The sequence below is a fragment of the Kogia breviceps genome, chromosome 8 (genome assembly GCF_026419965.1).
Source record: "Kogia breviceps isolate mKogBre1 chromosome 8, mKogBre1 haplotype 1, whole genome shotgun sequence".
Taxonomy (NCBI): Eukaryota; Metazoa; Chordata; class Mammalia; order Artiodactyla; family Physeteridae; genus Kogia; species Kogia breviceps.
Genome location: NC_081317.1, coordinates 81,786,280 through 81,801,226, shown reverse-complemented (window position 1 = coordinate 81,801,226; position 14,947 = coordinate 81,786,280). Strand labels below are relative to the sequence as shown.

Here is a 14,947-nt window from a genome sequence, read left to right as displayed (position 1 = left end):
AGCTCTGCAAACCTGGGAAGCAAGGAGCGGGGCGGCCGTACAGTTTTTATAAGAAAACAAAACTAGGGCAACTAGAGCATGATGTCCCAAGACCCTATTAGGTAGTCAACGTTCAGGGCACTGTAGAGCTGAGTGTATTATTTCATACTGAATTCAGTGAACACTGGAAAGCTTACTATGCAAAAGTAACTTTCCACTGTGAAAAATGCCTTTCGCACTGCATACCTGATAGCTATCATCTTCTGTGCAAATTTCTTGAAAGCCATAGTTGTCCAATTTAATAGTGTCTGTTTGGAATTCGTATGGATCAGTTGCAGGGTTTAACTGAATTGTTTTCAAGTCTGTTTTCTACATGGCCTGCAGTAAGAGGTGCTTTTAATTCCAGACCAATCTTTGGAATCCTCTTCAGAAGCTTTAGGAAATCTTTTTAGACTTAGCCTGGTCCTTTTTTTCTCCCTAGTTGAAGTTTGCCTTTCTATAACCTCCATTACATCTATGCCTGACAACGGCCCACTCCGGCCAAGATCTCTACCCGTTTCATAAGGGACAAGGGAGAGAAAAGGCTCTGTTTTGTATTTTCACTGCTTTCTTGGAGCTCCAGGAGCCCTGATTAATTTGGGACTCACAAAAAATCACATGAGCACAAGCAACACATTGAACGTTGTCAACTTCAGAATCCATAAATGGCTTTTTGGCTTTTTCTGCTGCATGCACAACTTCCCTGCAGTCCTGACACCCCACCCTAACCACTCAGCTCTTACAGGAAAAGTGTAAGCTGACAAGGCAATTGTTCTGTCTTCCTTATCGAGGACAGGGAAATAAGTGTCTTGGCACTGCATTAAACCTGGAGCTTTGGTTTTCTAACAAGCAGAAGAATGTTCTGCCTTTTCCCTCCAACTTCCCTTCACCACAGATTTTCCACTTTTCTGCCCTTTGCATTGCTACCTCCATGGAAGTATCAGGACCCCCCAGGGCCCCCACCCATGGTAGTGAAGGAAAATGCCCATAGGTGTCCCCGGCCCTGACCTTCCTTTTTCACCATGTGCCCTGAAATGGTAATATGGCCCAGTGGTAGCTCCTCTAAGGGAGACTTTTCCCACAGCCCTTTGGAATGAGAGCAGGCCTAATCTTGCTGAAAATGACAGACAGCTGGCCATAGAGTCAATCCTGTTGTTCTTCTAATGAAAACCACAATCTGAACATCATTCAGATCTTCCCAGAAGGTCATATCTCCTTTGCACCACCCATCAGGTATTTTTGGTTTGTTTGCTTTTTAGAAACAAACAAACAAACAAAAAAACGACTATAAAATAGCCTATGCTCATTCTAAAAGGTACAAGATATACAGAAAAGTCTGTCCAAGTCTGTCATGCCGTGACAGTCCCTGTACATTTTTACCATGCAGGTCATAAATTAGTCCCTTTGTTGTGAAGAAGGCAGGCTCACAGCTTCACTGTTATTATAAGGCTAAGTTATCTCTTGTTTCCCCAGCAGACTCACCTGCTTATTCTTTCATCCACAGTGAAGTTAGGTGGGTTGGATGGGTGGGCTGAGACCATCGTTCTGTTGCCTGAATCAGGAGAGAGTGATTTTCATCAGCACACCTGGGTCAAAAAAAAGCCACTGCTTCTGCCTGTCACATTCTTCACGACAACACCTGATATCTCAGGGATAACCTGGTTTGCTGTGCCCTCCATCCCCACCACCTCCTCCCCTTGGCATCTGCTCCTCTCCTTTCTGTGTTGTGAGCTCATTTTTTGTCTGTGTAACTGTCTGGTTTGTTGGAGAGAGAAGGCCACCCTTCCTCTCCCCGGCTCTGCCTCGGCCTTCTCCAGGTGCTGGCTTGCATGAGCGTGCCTCTGGCTGCACCCACCAGAATGTTAGGGAGATGCCACCTCTTCCTGCGCCCTGACCAGCTTTTGTGCTCTGGAAGTAAAGACAGTTCACATGTTACTTCTGAATTTGCCAAAGCTTTGTCTGCTGTCTTAGAAGCTCATACCACTTTCTCAGACCTTAATGATCTGAGAAAGTCACACTCCCTAGTTACCAGTCCATTGAGTTCGTTTGTCATCCTGGCTTCTGATGAGCATTGAAAAAAGCAGCACTCCAGAGTGAACAGAGGTGTTGTTTCGGTGTCTTGCATTTTGCTATGAGAAAGTTATCCCACCCAGGCCAGTAGGGAAGTGCCAGCTGTTCAGTGCTCTGGGCAGCACGACTGCAAGATGGGGGTGATTAAAAGCGCTGCTAAAGTTTGCTGCAAGAGTGTCCACACCAGCTGGGAACATCTGTGTGAGAGCAGTATTTGAACAAATATTTCAGCCTTCAGCTTTAGTGACCTCCACATGAGCTATGGCCAGAGGCCCTGTACACAGTGTGGAAGAATAGGGCTCAAGACCCGTCTTGGCCACTGATTAGTCTGGGATCTTGGTACATCACTTAACTCCCCTGGGCCTCGGTTACTTCATCAGTCAAGAAAGGATGATCTCAAAGCCATGTCACTTCCTGTGAGCCCATGAGTAATATCCCTGCCATCTGCTTAAGTAGAAAAGCAAAGAAAAAGAAGTCTGGGTGGTTTGGATTAGCCAACAGTGAGGGGTCACTTTGAGGCCAGAACTGGCATTTTTGAGCCTGAAGCAGAGAACACAATTAAATAACCAAGGGCAGTCACGCCAAAGCGTTGTAACGAGGCGTTTCCTGTCTTGTGTTTTTACTTCTCTTATTTCATTATAGGAGACTCAGGTAACCTTCTCTGCAGTGTTGCTGGACAAATGATCCTGGAAAGGATGAGAAGAGTTGCAGGCTGGTGTGTGTGTGTGTATGTTTTGGTTGCGACTGTGGTATCTTTCCTTCTCTCTCCATTCCATTGGCTGGCCAGCAAACTTGTGTTACGTCCCTTTCATGCCTCTCTGTTCTCCCTCAGGTAAGGTTTGCATCTTTGCTTCCGAGGGTCTCAGGAGATACCACGGTGGGATAGCTCATGCACCTCAGCACACACACCCCGAATTCACCTCATCGTTACTGAGAAGAGAGTCTGATAAAATACATGTGTTAAAAAGCGAAATTTCATGTGAATTCTGCGTTTGCCAACCGGCAACTTCACTTGAGTCAGCTGCATATTTAGCGTAGAAATTGGGTTAGCTGACCCCCTTGGAGACATTGGCGAGGAACAAAATGCAAATGGTCCTGTTCATTCATGTTATTACACTTTGCCAGCAATTGCTATCTGGAATAGCTCCAAAGCCTGACAACAACGGCACCTGCTCTTGATTTAGAAGAAAACTTTCATGAGGAAATCTTTTTCTCTTTCCTTCCTTACATGCTACATCTCCTCCTCTCCTCTTTCTTTTGCCTCTTCTTCCCTTCCTACAAATCCTCTACCCCAAAATGCAAAATCCATCATCATTTGTCAATTTCAGTGATTTTTATAGAAAGAGACAATCCCAGCTTAGTCATTGATCAGGAAGTGGTAAGTTGACCATTGAGTATTCCTTTGGTTAAATAAACCCAAGCCAACGTGATACTACAACATGCCAAGGACAGACAGCAGTAACACAAACAGCTGAATTGCCATTTAAGATGACTTCTGAAGTACTGTTTATAAACCTCAGTCTTTCCTTTAAAAAACGACAACAACATATTCTTAGAAATTCTCCAGAAATAGAAAAAGAAATCAAAGTAACTGAGTGTCATAATCTTGCAATTATCCTGACACCCTGGAGTCAGACAGCTACATTTAGAAAGATGATTTTGAAAGGACGCTTTGATAAATTTTTTAATTTTTTTAATCTAATTTTTATTAGATATTAGTGTATCGCTGATTTGCAATGTTGTGTTAGTTTCAGGGGTGATGTGGTAGTTTCAGCATGATTCAATTGTACATATACATATATCCGTTCTTTTTCAGATTCTTTTCCCATATAGGTTATTACAGAATATTGCGTAGAGTTCCCTTGTGCTATACAGTAGGTCCTTGTTGATGACCTATTTTATATATGGTAGTGTGTATGTGTTAACCCCAAATTCCTAATTTTATTGCCCCCCTCCCCATTTCTCCTCTGGAAACCATAAGTTTGTTTTCAAAGTTTGTGATTCTGTTTGTTATGTAAATAACTTCATTTGTATCATTTTTTTATATTCCACATATGAGTGATATAATACTTGTCTTTCGCTCTTTCTCTTCACTTAGTACGATAATCTCTAGGGCTATCCATGTTGCTGCAAATGGCATTACTTAATTCCTTTTTACGGCTGAGTAACAGTCCATTGTATATGTGTACCACATCTTTTTTTTTTTTTTTACCACATCTTCTTTATCCATTCCTCTGTCGATGGACATTTAGATTGTTTTCATGTCTTGGCTATTGTAAATACTGCTGCAGTGAACATTGGGATGAATGCATCTTTTCAAATTATGGTTTTCTCTGGATATATGCCCAGGAATGGGATTGCTGGGTCATATGGTAGTTCAATTTTTAGTTTTTTAAGGAGCCTGCATACTGTTCTCCATAGTGGCTGTATCAAATTACATTTCCACCAACAGTGTAGAAGGGCTCCCTTTTCTCCGCACGCTCTCCAGCATTTATTGTAGACTTTTTTTTTTTTTTTTTTTTTTTTTGCGGTACGTGGGCCTCTCACTGTTGTGGCCCCTCCCTTCACGGAGCACAGGCTCCGGACGCGCAGGCTCAGCGGCCATGGCTCACGGGCCCAGCCGCTCCGCGGCATGTGGGATCCTCCAGGACCGGGGTAGGAACCCACGTCCCCTGCATCAGCAGGCGGACTCTCAACCACTGCGCCACCAGGGAAGCCCTATCGTAGACTTTTTGATGATAGCCATTCTGACCAGTGTGAGGTGATACCTCATTGTAGTTTTGATTTGCATTTCTCTAATAATTAGCTTTGTTGAACATCTTTTCATGTGCTTTTGGGCCATCTGTATATTTCTTTGGAGAAATGTCTGTTTAGAGCTTCTGCCCATTTTTTGATTGGATTGTTTGATTATGAGCTGCATGAGCTGTTTGTATATTTCGGGGATTAATCCCTTGTCAGTCACTTCATAGGCAAAGATATTCTCCCATTCTGTGGGTTGTGTTTTCATTTTGTTTATGGTTTCCTTTGCTGTGCAAAAGCTTGTTAAGTTTGATTAGGTCCCATCTGCTTATTTTTGTTTTTATTTTCATTACTCTAGGGGGTGGATCCAAAAAGATATTGCTATGGTTTATGTCAAAGAGTGTTCTGCCTATGTTTTCCTCTAAGAGTGTTATAATATCTGGTCTTACATTTAGGTCTTTAATCCATTTTGTGTATGGTGTTAGAGAATGTTCTAGGTTCATTTTTTTATATGTAGCTGTCTGGTTTTCCCAGCACAACTACTGAAAAGACTGTCTTTTCTCCATTGTATATTCCTGCCTCCTTTGTTGTAGATTAACTGATCATAGGTGTGTGGGTTTATTTCTGGGCTTTCTGTCCTGTTCCATTGATTTATATTTCTGTTTTCGTGTCAGTACCATACTGTTTTGTTTCTGTAGCTCTGTAGTGTAGTCTGAAGCCAGGGAGCCTGATTCCTCCAGCTTCATTTTTCTTTCTTAGGATTGCTTTAGCTATTTGAGGTCTTTTGTGTTTCTATACAAATTTTAAAAAGTTTTTCTCTACTTCTGTGAAAAATGCCCTTGGTAATTTCATAGGGATAGCACTGAATCTGTAGATTGCCTTGGGTAATATAGTCATTTTGACAATATTGATTCTTCCAATCCAAGAACATGGTATATCTTTCCACCTGTTTGTGTCATCTTCAATGTATTTCATCAGCGTCTTACAGTTTTCAGAGTACAGGTCTTTTGCCTCCTTAGGCAGGTTTATTCCTAGGTATTTTATTCTTTTTGATGCGATGGTAAGTGGAATTGTTTCTTGAATTTCTCTTTCTGATCTTTCATTGTTAGTGTATAGAAATGTAACAGATTTCTGTGTATTAATTTTGTATCCTACAACCTTACCAGATTCATTGATGAGCTCTAGTAGTTTTCTGACAGCATATTTAGGATTTTCTATGTATAGTATCATGTCATCTGCAAACAGTGACAGTTTTACTTCTTCTTTTCCAATTTGGATTCCTCTTATTTCATTTTCTTCTCTGATTGCCACAGCTAGGACTTCCAAAACTATGTTGAGTAAGAGTGGCAAGAGTGGACATCCTTGTCTTGTTCCTGATCTTAGAGGAAATGCTTTCAGCTTTTCACCATTGAGTATGATGTTGACTGTGGGTTTTTCATATATGGCCTTTATTATGTTGAGGTGGTTTCCCTCTATGCTGACTTTCTGGAGAGTTTTTTATCATAAATTGGTGTTGAATTTTGTCAAAAGCTTTTTCTGCATCTATTGAGAGGATCATATGGTTTTTATTATTCAGTTTGTTAATGTGGTGTATCACACTGTTTTACTTGTGTATATTGAAAACTCCTTGCATCCCTGGGATAAATTCCACTTGATCATGGTGTATGATCCTTTTAATGTATTGTTGGATTCGGTTTGCTAGTATTTTGTTGAGGATTTTTGCATCTATGTTCATCAGGTGATATTGGCCAGTGATTTTCTTTTTTTCTGATCTTTGTCTGGTATGATGGTGGCCTCATAGAATGAGTTTGGGACTGTTCCTTCCTCTTTTGACTTTTTTGGAAGTGTTTCAAAAGAATAGGTGTTAACTCTTCTGTAAATGTTTGATAGAATTCGCCTGTGAAGCCTTCTGGCCCTGGACTTTCGTTTGTTGGGCATTTTAAAATCACAGTTTCAATTTCAGTGCTTGTGACTGGTCTGTTCATATTTTCTACTTCTTCCTGATTCAGTCTTGGGAGATAGTACCTTTAGTACCTTTCTAAGAATTTGTCCATTTCTTCCAGGTTGTCCAATTTCTTGGCATACAGTTGCTTGTAGTAGTCTCTTATGTTCCTTTGTATTTCTGTGCTGTCAGTTGTAACTTCTTTTTCATTTCTAATTTTATTGATTTGAGTCCTCTCCCTTTTTTTCTTCATGAGTCTGGCTAAAGGCTTATCAATTTTGTCTGTCTTCTCAAAGAACCAGCTTTTAGTTTCACTCATCTTTGCTATTGTTTTCTTCTTCTCTATTTCATTTATTTCTGCACTGATCTTTATGATTTCCTTCCTTCTGCTTACTTTGGGGTTTTTTTGGTTCTTCTTTCTCTAGTTGCTTTAGGTGTAAGGTTAGGTTGTTTGAGACTCTTGTTTCCTAAGGTAAGACTATATTGCTATAAACATCCCTCTTAGAACTGCTTTTGCTGCATTGCATAGGTTTTGGATCATTGTGTTTTCATTTTCATTTGTCACTAGGTTTTTGATTTCCTCTGATTTCTTCAGTCATCCATTGGTCATTTAATAACATATGTTTAGCCTCCACATGTTTGTTTTTTGTTTTTTTTTTTAACAGTTTTTTCCTTGTAGTTTATTCCTAATATCATAGCATTGTGGTCAGAGAAGATGCTTGATATGATTTCTGTTCTCTCAAATTTACTGAGGCTGTTTTGTGGCTCAGCATGTGATCTATCCTGGAGAACATTCCATGTGCACATAAGAAGAATGTGTATCCTGCTGCTTTCAGATGGAATATTCTATAAATATCAATTAAGTCCATCTGATCTAATGTGTCATTTAAGGCCTGTGTTTCCTTATTGATTTTCTATCTGGATGATCTGTCCATTGATGTAAGAGGGGTGTTAAAGTCCCCCATTATTATTATTTTTTTAAACATCTTTATTGGAGTATAATTGCTTTACAATGGTGTGTTAGTTTCTGCTTTATAAAAAAGTGAATCAGCTATACATATATCCCCATATCTCTTTCCTCTTGAGTCTCCCTCCCTCCCACCAAGTCTCACATTATTATTGTGCTACAGTCGATTTCTCCTTTTAGGAGAAATGGCTGTTAGCATTTGCCTTATATATTGAGGCACTCCTACACTGGATTTGTATATGTATTTACAATTTTTATATCTTCTTCTTGGATTGATCCCTTGATCATTATGTAGTGTCCCTCTTTCTCTCTTGTAACATTCTTTATTTTAAAGTCTATTTTGTCTGATATCAGTATTGCTGCTCCAGCTTTCTTTTGATTTCCATTTGCATGGAATACCTTTTTCCATCCCCTCACTTTCAGTCTGTATGTGTCCTTAGATCTGAAGTGGGTCTGCTGTAGACAGAATATATATGGGTCTTGTTTTTGTATCCATTCAGCCAGTCTATGTCTTTTGGTTGGAACATTTAATCCATTTACATTCAAGGTAATTATTGATATGTAAGTTCTTATTGCCATCTTGTTAAATTGTTTTGGATTTGCTTTTGTAGGTCTTTTTTATTCCCTCCCTCTTTTGTTCTCTTCTGTTGTGATTTGATGACTATCTATCTTTAGTATTGTGTTTGGATTGCTTTTTCTTTTTTTGTGTGTTAACCTATTGTAGATTTTTGGTTTGCAGTTACCGTAAGGTTTTGATATAGTAGTCTATATATATACAAGATTGTTTAAAGTTGCTAGTCTCTTAATTTCAAATGCATTTCCAGTATCCTGCATGTGTACTCTCCTCTTCTCATGATTGCTGGTTTTTCATCGTGTGGATGATTTCCAACCTTTACTGCATGTTTGCTTTTTACCAGTGAGCTTTCCCATTTGTAATTTTCTTGTTTCTAGTTGTGGCCTTTTCTTTTTTGCTGAGAGAAGTTCCTTTAGCATTTGTTGTAAAGCTGGTTTGGTGGTGCTGAATTCTCTTAGCTTTTGGTTGGCTGTAAAGCTTTTCATTTCTCTGTCAAATCTCAATGAGAGCCTTGCTGGGTAGAATATTCGTGGTTGTAGGTTTTTCCCTTTCATCACTTTAAGTATATCATGCCACACCCTTCTAGACTGCAGAGTTTCTGCTGAAAGTTCAGCTGATAACCTTATGGGGATTCCCTTGTATGTTATTTGTTGCTTTTCCCCTGTTGCTTTTAATATTTTTTCTTTCTCTTTAATTTTTGTCAATTTGATTATTATGTGTCTTGGTGTGTTCCTTCTTAGATTTATCCTGTATGGGGCTCTGCACTTCCTGGACTTGAGTGCTTCCTTTTTCAGGTTAGGGAAGTTTTTGGCTATTATCTCTTCAAATATTTTCTCAGGCCCTTTCTCTTGCTCTTCTCCTTCTGGGATCCCTATAATGCGAATGTTGGTGTGTTTAATGTTGTCCCAGAGGTCTCTTAGACTGTCCTTATTTCCATGGCAGTGATTTTCCACCATTCTGTCTTCCAGCTCACTTATTTGTTCTTGTGCCTCATTTATTCTGCTACTGATTCCTTCTGGCATATTTTTCACTTCACTTGTTGTATTGTCCATCTCTGTTTGTTCTTTAATGCTTCTAGCTCTTTATTAAACATTTCTTGTATCCTCTCAGTCTATGCCTCCATTCTTCTTCTGAGATTTTGGATCATCTTTACTATCACTACTCTGAATTCTTTTGGGTAGATTGCCTATTTCCACTTCACTTAGTTGTTCTTCTGGGGTTTTATCTTGTTCCTTCATCCGGAACGTATTTCTTTGCCGTCTCATTTTGTTTAACTTTCTGTGTTTGTGCTCTCCGTTCCTCCAGCTGCAGGACTGTAATTCTTCTTGGTTCTGGTGTCTACCCCTGGTGGGTGAGGTTGGTGCAGGGGCTTGTGCATGCTTTCTGATGGGAAGGACTGGTGCCTGCCCACTGGTGTGGTTGGAGCCGGGTCTTGTCCCTCTAATAAGCAGAGCCATGTTAAGTGGTATATATATATATATACACACACACACACACACACATACATACACATAGGCAGCTGTTGGCTCAGGATGACTTTAGGCAGCCTGTCTGCTGATGGGTGGGGCTCTGTTCCCACCCTATTGGTTGTTTGGCCTGAGGTGTTCCAGCACTGGAGCCTGCAGGTTGTTGGGTGGGACCAGGTCTCGGTGCCAAACTGGCGACCTCCAGGAGAGCTTACGCCAATGGGTATTCCCTGGTGTGTCCACCACAGTGGACACACAGTCCTTGCCCCCACAGTGAGCCACAGCCAATCCCCCCTCCCCAGTAGACCCTCCAAGATGTGCAGGTAGGTCTAGCCCAGGCTCCTGTGCAGTCACTGGTCTGCCCTGGGCCCCGGTGCACATTAAACCTTGTGTGTGCCCTCCAAGAGTGGAGTCTCTGTTTCCCCCAGTCCTGTGGAGCTGCTGTGCTAAAGCCCCACTGGCCTTCAAAGCGCCAAATGCCTGAGGGATCCTCCACCCAATGCCAGGCCCCCAGGCTGGGGAGCCTGATGTGGGGCTCAGAACTCTCACTCCTGTGGGAGAACCTCTGTGATATAATTATTTTCCAGTGAGGGATTTTATTATATCGCGAAAGATCCCCTCCTACCATCTCATTGTGGCTTCCTCCTTGTCTTTGGGTGTATATCTTTTTTTGTTAGGGTCGATTCTTTTTTGTCAATGGTTGTTCAGCAGTTAGTTGTGATTTTGTTGTTTTCGTGTGAGGAGGTGAGCTCAAGTCCTTCTACTCTGCCATCTTGTCTCTGCCTTTCCTAGTGTCTCTCAGAAGAATACTTTTGTACTTGTTTTTAAGAGGGATTCATTATGCTTATTTTTTTCTTTTAATGAACTCTGTCTTTTTCATTGTGCTGAGCCTGAACTGCATATTTTTGTGGTGTTAGGGTGGCTTAGTGACACTAATCCTATCCTTTGAGGATGTCTCTTCAGTTATGGCTGTGCCTAAATGAAACTGTTTGTGGAACAAACACTTCTTATATATCTCCTTCTGCCGTTTTCCTTCATACCACATTCTAAAAAAAAAGTTAGTAAATACCGACATTTCGGAAAAGATGGGACTAAAGCAAAAAATCCAGAGGGAAGCTACTGCAATCCTGTTTTGCAAATATGTGTTGCATCAGGTATATACTTATGTAGGTAGCATCTTCTAAGATATGTAGCATAAACACTGTCTACAGCAACCTCAAATTAGTAATACATGCAAACCCATAATTTGATCTATTTGTAGTTGGTATCACTTTCTTCCCCCACCTCTTTTGTGGTAGAGTCATACTCTCTATCCTTGTAGAGAACATCTTATTAAACTGCTTTTCAAGAGTTAAGCCCATCCAAATCTATATCCAGCCAGTATTTTACTGCCTTGTAATCACCAGAGGGGTATTTAGAGTTCTGAAAAAATGAAACACACTGAGTTCTGATCAGGCTTGAGGGTGTGTCCTGCCCTCCTATTCAAAGCTTTGAGGAAATCTCTTTAATGTTTCTGAAGTCCAGAACTATGTTATATGACACAAATCACAAATGTTTAAAAAGGGATATTAAAAAATAAAAATACAGTACATTGAGATTCCAGAGACAAACCTGTGAAGACCTGACCAACCCTTGCCATGAATTTCAAAGATGGGCTTTCAAGGAACACAGGCTTGCTACAACTAGGATGAACTAAAGAGGATCAAAGAGAACCTCTTTCTTAGCCATTAAAAGAGCGAGCGTTATATAAATTAGCTTTTTTATTATATAAATTAGAAGCTCTTAAGTCAAAAAGTGTTGCCCCACTATCCTTTGATAAATTGAATACTTCTAACACACTTATGACTATGTACAACACATATAATCATCCATAATACATGGACACCCTATATATGCAAATATATTCACACTATTTAAGAATCTATATAACTTACATCTTAACCACTGTAAGATAATTATATGTGTATATACTTATAGAAGAATAGTCTATATAATACTCATTTAAAGATGTACCTAATACATCCACATACACACTCTTGCCAAGCCTTCCAGATTTATCCTTTAGGTTAAATATTATCTTGTTAAGAGCTTTCAGTTGGTTACAAATATCATTTTGTTTGTCCTCTAGGATACTACGGGGATGGCCTAAATGCCATCATTGTGTTTGCTGCCTGTTTTCTGCCAGACAGCAGTCGGGCAGATTACCACTATGTCATGGAAAATCTTTTCCTGTGAGTGATATTTACAACAAAATGTTTTCAGTTAATGTCTGTGGGCATGCGATAGCAGATAGAGCATCTTTAATAAAAGGAAATAGATGATGTAGACTATTCTAAGCCTTTGATTAAAAGTTGATGAAATCTGTGTCAAGGCAAGTTGCTCAAGAGACCAAAAGCTTTAGAGGAGCTGTTTTGTCTGTAGAGTGAATTGAAAACAAAATGAACACAGTCTGGTCTGCATTTTAAAATTCTGTAACATTTCCTTTGGGTGAAGTATTATTTTTGTTCTCTGATAACATGTTTTTAGCCAACTGATGATAACCTGACTTCATTTATATCTGTCTTTATTTAATCTGACTTGCCCTTAGTATATAATAACATTGCTGACATTTTTGAAAGTCAGGTTTCTAACCTACACATTTGTCAAGTGTACCTGCATTTTTAAAAAAAATGAAAAAAGATAACTGTGCAAATAAATGAGTAATACTCTCAGAGAAGTGATCTTAGGTAACTGCATTCTTCTCAAAATGAAGAGGGAATATGTGCAACCATTCTTAAATGTCATGCACCCTGTAATTTAAATGTTATATAATTATGGTGAAATAAGATGAACTCTTTCATGTAGGAACTGAAAACACTTATCTTTCTTCCTGTGATCAGATATGTAATAAGTACATTAGAGTTGATGGTAGCTGAAGACTATATGATTGTGTACCTGAATGGTGCAACCCCAAGACGGAAGATGCCAGGGCTAGGCTGGATGAAGAAATGCTACCAGATGATTGACAGACGGTATGTGGGCTCCATTATCTAATCACTATTTTGACTTCCTCAGTGACTCCCATCTCCAGTGACCTTGTAATTTACCAAAGATGCAATCATAATTTAGGAACATTGAATTAATGCTGATTTGAGATAATAAATTATAAAAATATTAATAAGTGTCACTTGATGCCCCAAATTTGAAATAAAGCAGATCTTCCCCAGATTTTGTTAAATGTTGTAATCTCAAACTTGGCAACAAGTATTTTAAAGTACGCATATGCTGTTGCCATATGGAGGTGCAATTTGAGCTGATAAGCCAAAGTCCATGATTCTTTACTAGTATCATGTAACCTTGCGGCCATTTTTGTGCACTAGGACTGTTGTGACTTAGGCAATCCTAGTGCTCTGATTTCAATATTCACTGTTAATTCTGGCCCATATGGTGCCTTTGTGTGCCCCTTCCTCAAGATACATCACTTCTTTCCTTACTGGTTTTATTAGAACCAAACACGTTATTGCCATCTACAGGAAAATTGTCATAATAAGCATACAAATTTATGATGTCTTCCATATGTGTGGCTTCCCCTCAGATGTGGCTCCCTGTAAAGCAACATGTGAGTGTCCTGTTATAGTAACTAAAATCCATTAATCATCTAAACATACATAAAGTAGCATTGCTAATGCTGAAAAATATGCCTGAATGTACAAAATGTTAAAATGATTATCTGAAGGCCAAACAACCACATGATATACTGTTACCATTTTCACTCTACAGAAGAAAAAACCCAGGCTCAGTAGAACAAATTGGCTAAGTTGCTAGTAAGAGTGTATTCATTTCAAAATAGTAAAAATAATGCTGACAAAAATGAAAAACATTGTTAAACAAAAACATGCCATATGGTTATAGATTTATGCACTCCAAGAATATAAAAATTCTATTTTACATTTATTCTTATGGGAAAATGAGGTTTGAATTATGCATGTTTCAGATTATATCTCAAAAGGCATTTGTTTTATTGATCATGGCATTCTATACCTTCCTACCAGATAACAGTAACTTACATAGAATTCCCTAATATCATATATATATATTCTTATTTGGGGATATACTTTCTTTTTTAACTCCCACTCAAAATAGGTTATGAGTAATTTTTTTTTCTTTTTCACAATAGGTTGCGGAAGAACTTAAAATCATTCATCATTGTTCATCCATCTTGGTTCATCAGAACAATCCTTGCAATTACACGACCTTTTATAAGGTATGGTCATTATTGTAGTAAAAGTAAACGTACTACTTTTTAAAAATATGTATCCATTGTCTTCTAAACAAAAATTCATAAACCAAGAGAGTAGGAAAATATGTTTGCCTCTGCCTTTCCTGAAAATATACTTTGGACTACCCAGAAGGAGACTCTAATTAAGAGTGAGCATATTTTCACAGTGAATATTTTTCCCCCATAATTATAAAACATGACTTTTATACTGCTTGCTGTAAACACAGAAGATAAAATAGTGAGGTTTCTATGCCATATTACAAAAGGGAACAGATAGCACTTTTAAAGTAATATATGGTATATTGTAGAGAATCAAAGAGGTACAGTAACATAACAATGGAAAATAAAGACACACCAGGGACAGAAACAGAAGCCAGGTCTTGTCTTAATTGTTCAGTTTCTTCTGAACAAATCCCATGTAGGTTACCAAAGGTAGGTAAAGAGTCTGAGCAGCCATTTTGAGAGCTTTGTTTTGATTATCCATAAGGCTTCTTGGTTTAAATTCACTTCAAACCAGTAAATATTTGTTTATCATCTATTCTGTGTTAGATGCTGTATAACCTTACATTTCAGTGATGAAAAGTAAGATATGCCTTTTATATAGTACGAATGAGACAGTTAAATGAAAGGGACAGTACAGGTTTTCTAGAAAGCTTTAAAAAATATAATAGGGAGGGGCAAGATAGCGGTATGGAATTAAGAGGTACAAACTACTAGGTATAAAATAAATAAGCTACAAGCATATATTATACAGCACAGGGAATACAGCCGACATTTTATAATAACTTCAGTGGAATATAGTCTATAAAAATATTGAATCACTATGTTGTATGCCTGAAACTAATACAATATTGTGAATCAACTATACTTCAGCTAACTAGAACAATGTCTTCCCTAACGTCAGGATAACAAT

The 14,947-nt window shown here is 38.9% G+C and overlaps 1 protein-coding gene across 6 annotated transcripts in view; it reads left to right on the top strand.

Moving 5' to 3' along the window:
- PRUNE2 (prune homolog 2 with BCH domain) overlaps window positions 1–14,947 on the top strand; it is a 387,249-nt gene that overhangs the window by 353,335 nt on the left and 18,967 nt on the right. For all 6 annotated transcript variants that reach the window (XM_059071194.2, XM_059071193.2, XM_067039592.1 and 3 more), the window contains 3 exons: window positions 11,905–12,007; window positions 12,656–12,787; window positions 13,933–14,019. In XM_059071194.2, the coding sequence (XP_058927177.1) occupies window positions 11,905–12,007; window positions 12,656–12,787; window positions 13,933–14,019 (322 nt within the window). The remainder of the gene's footprint in view (window positions 1–11,904; window positions 12,008–12,655; window positions 12,788–13,932; window positions 14,020–14,947) is intronic.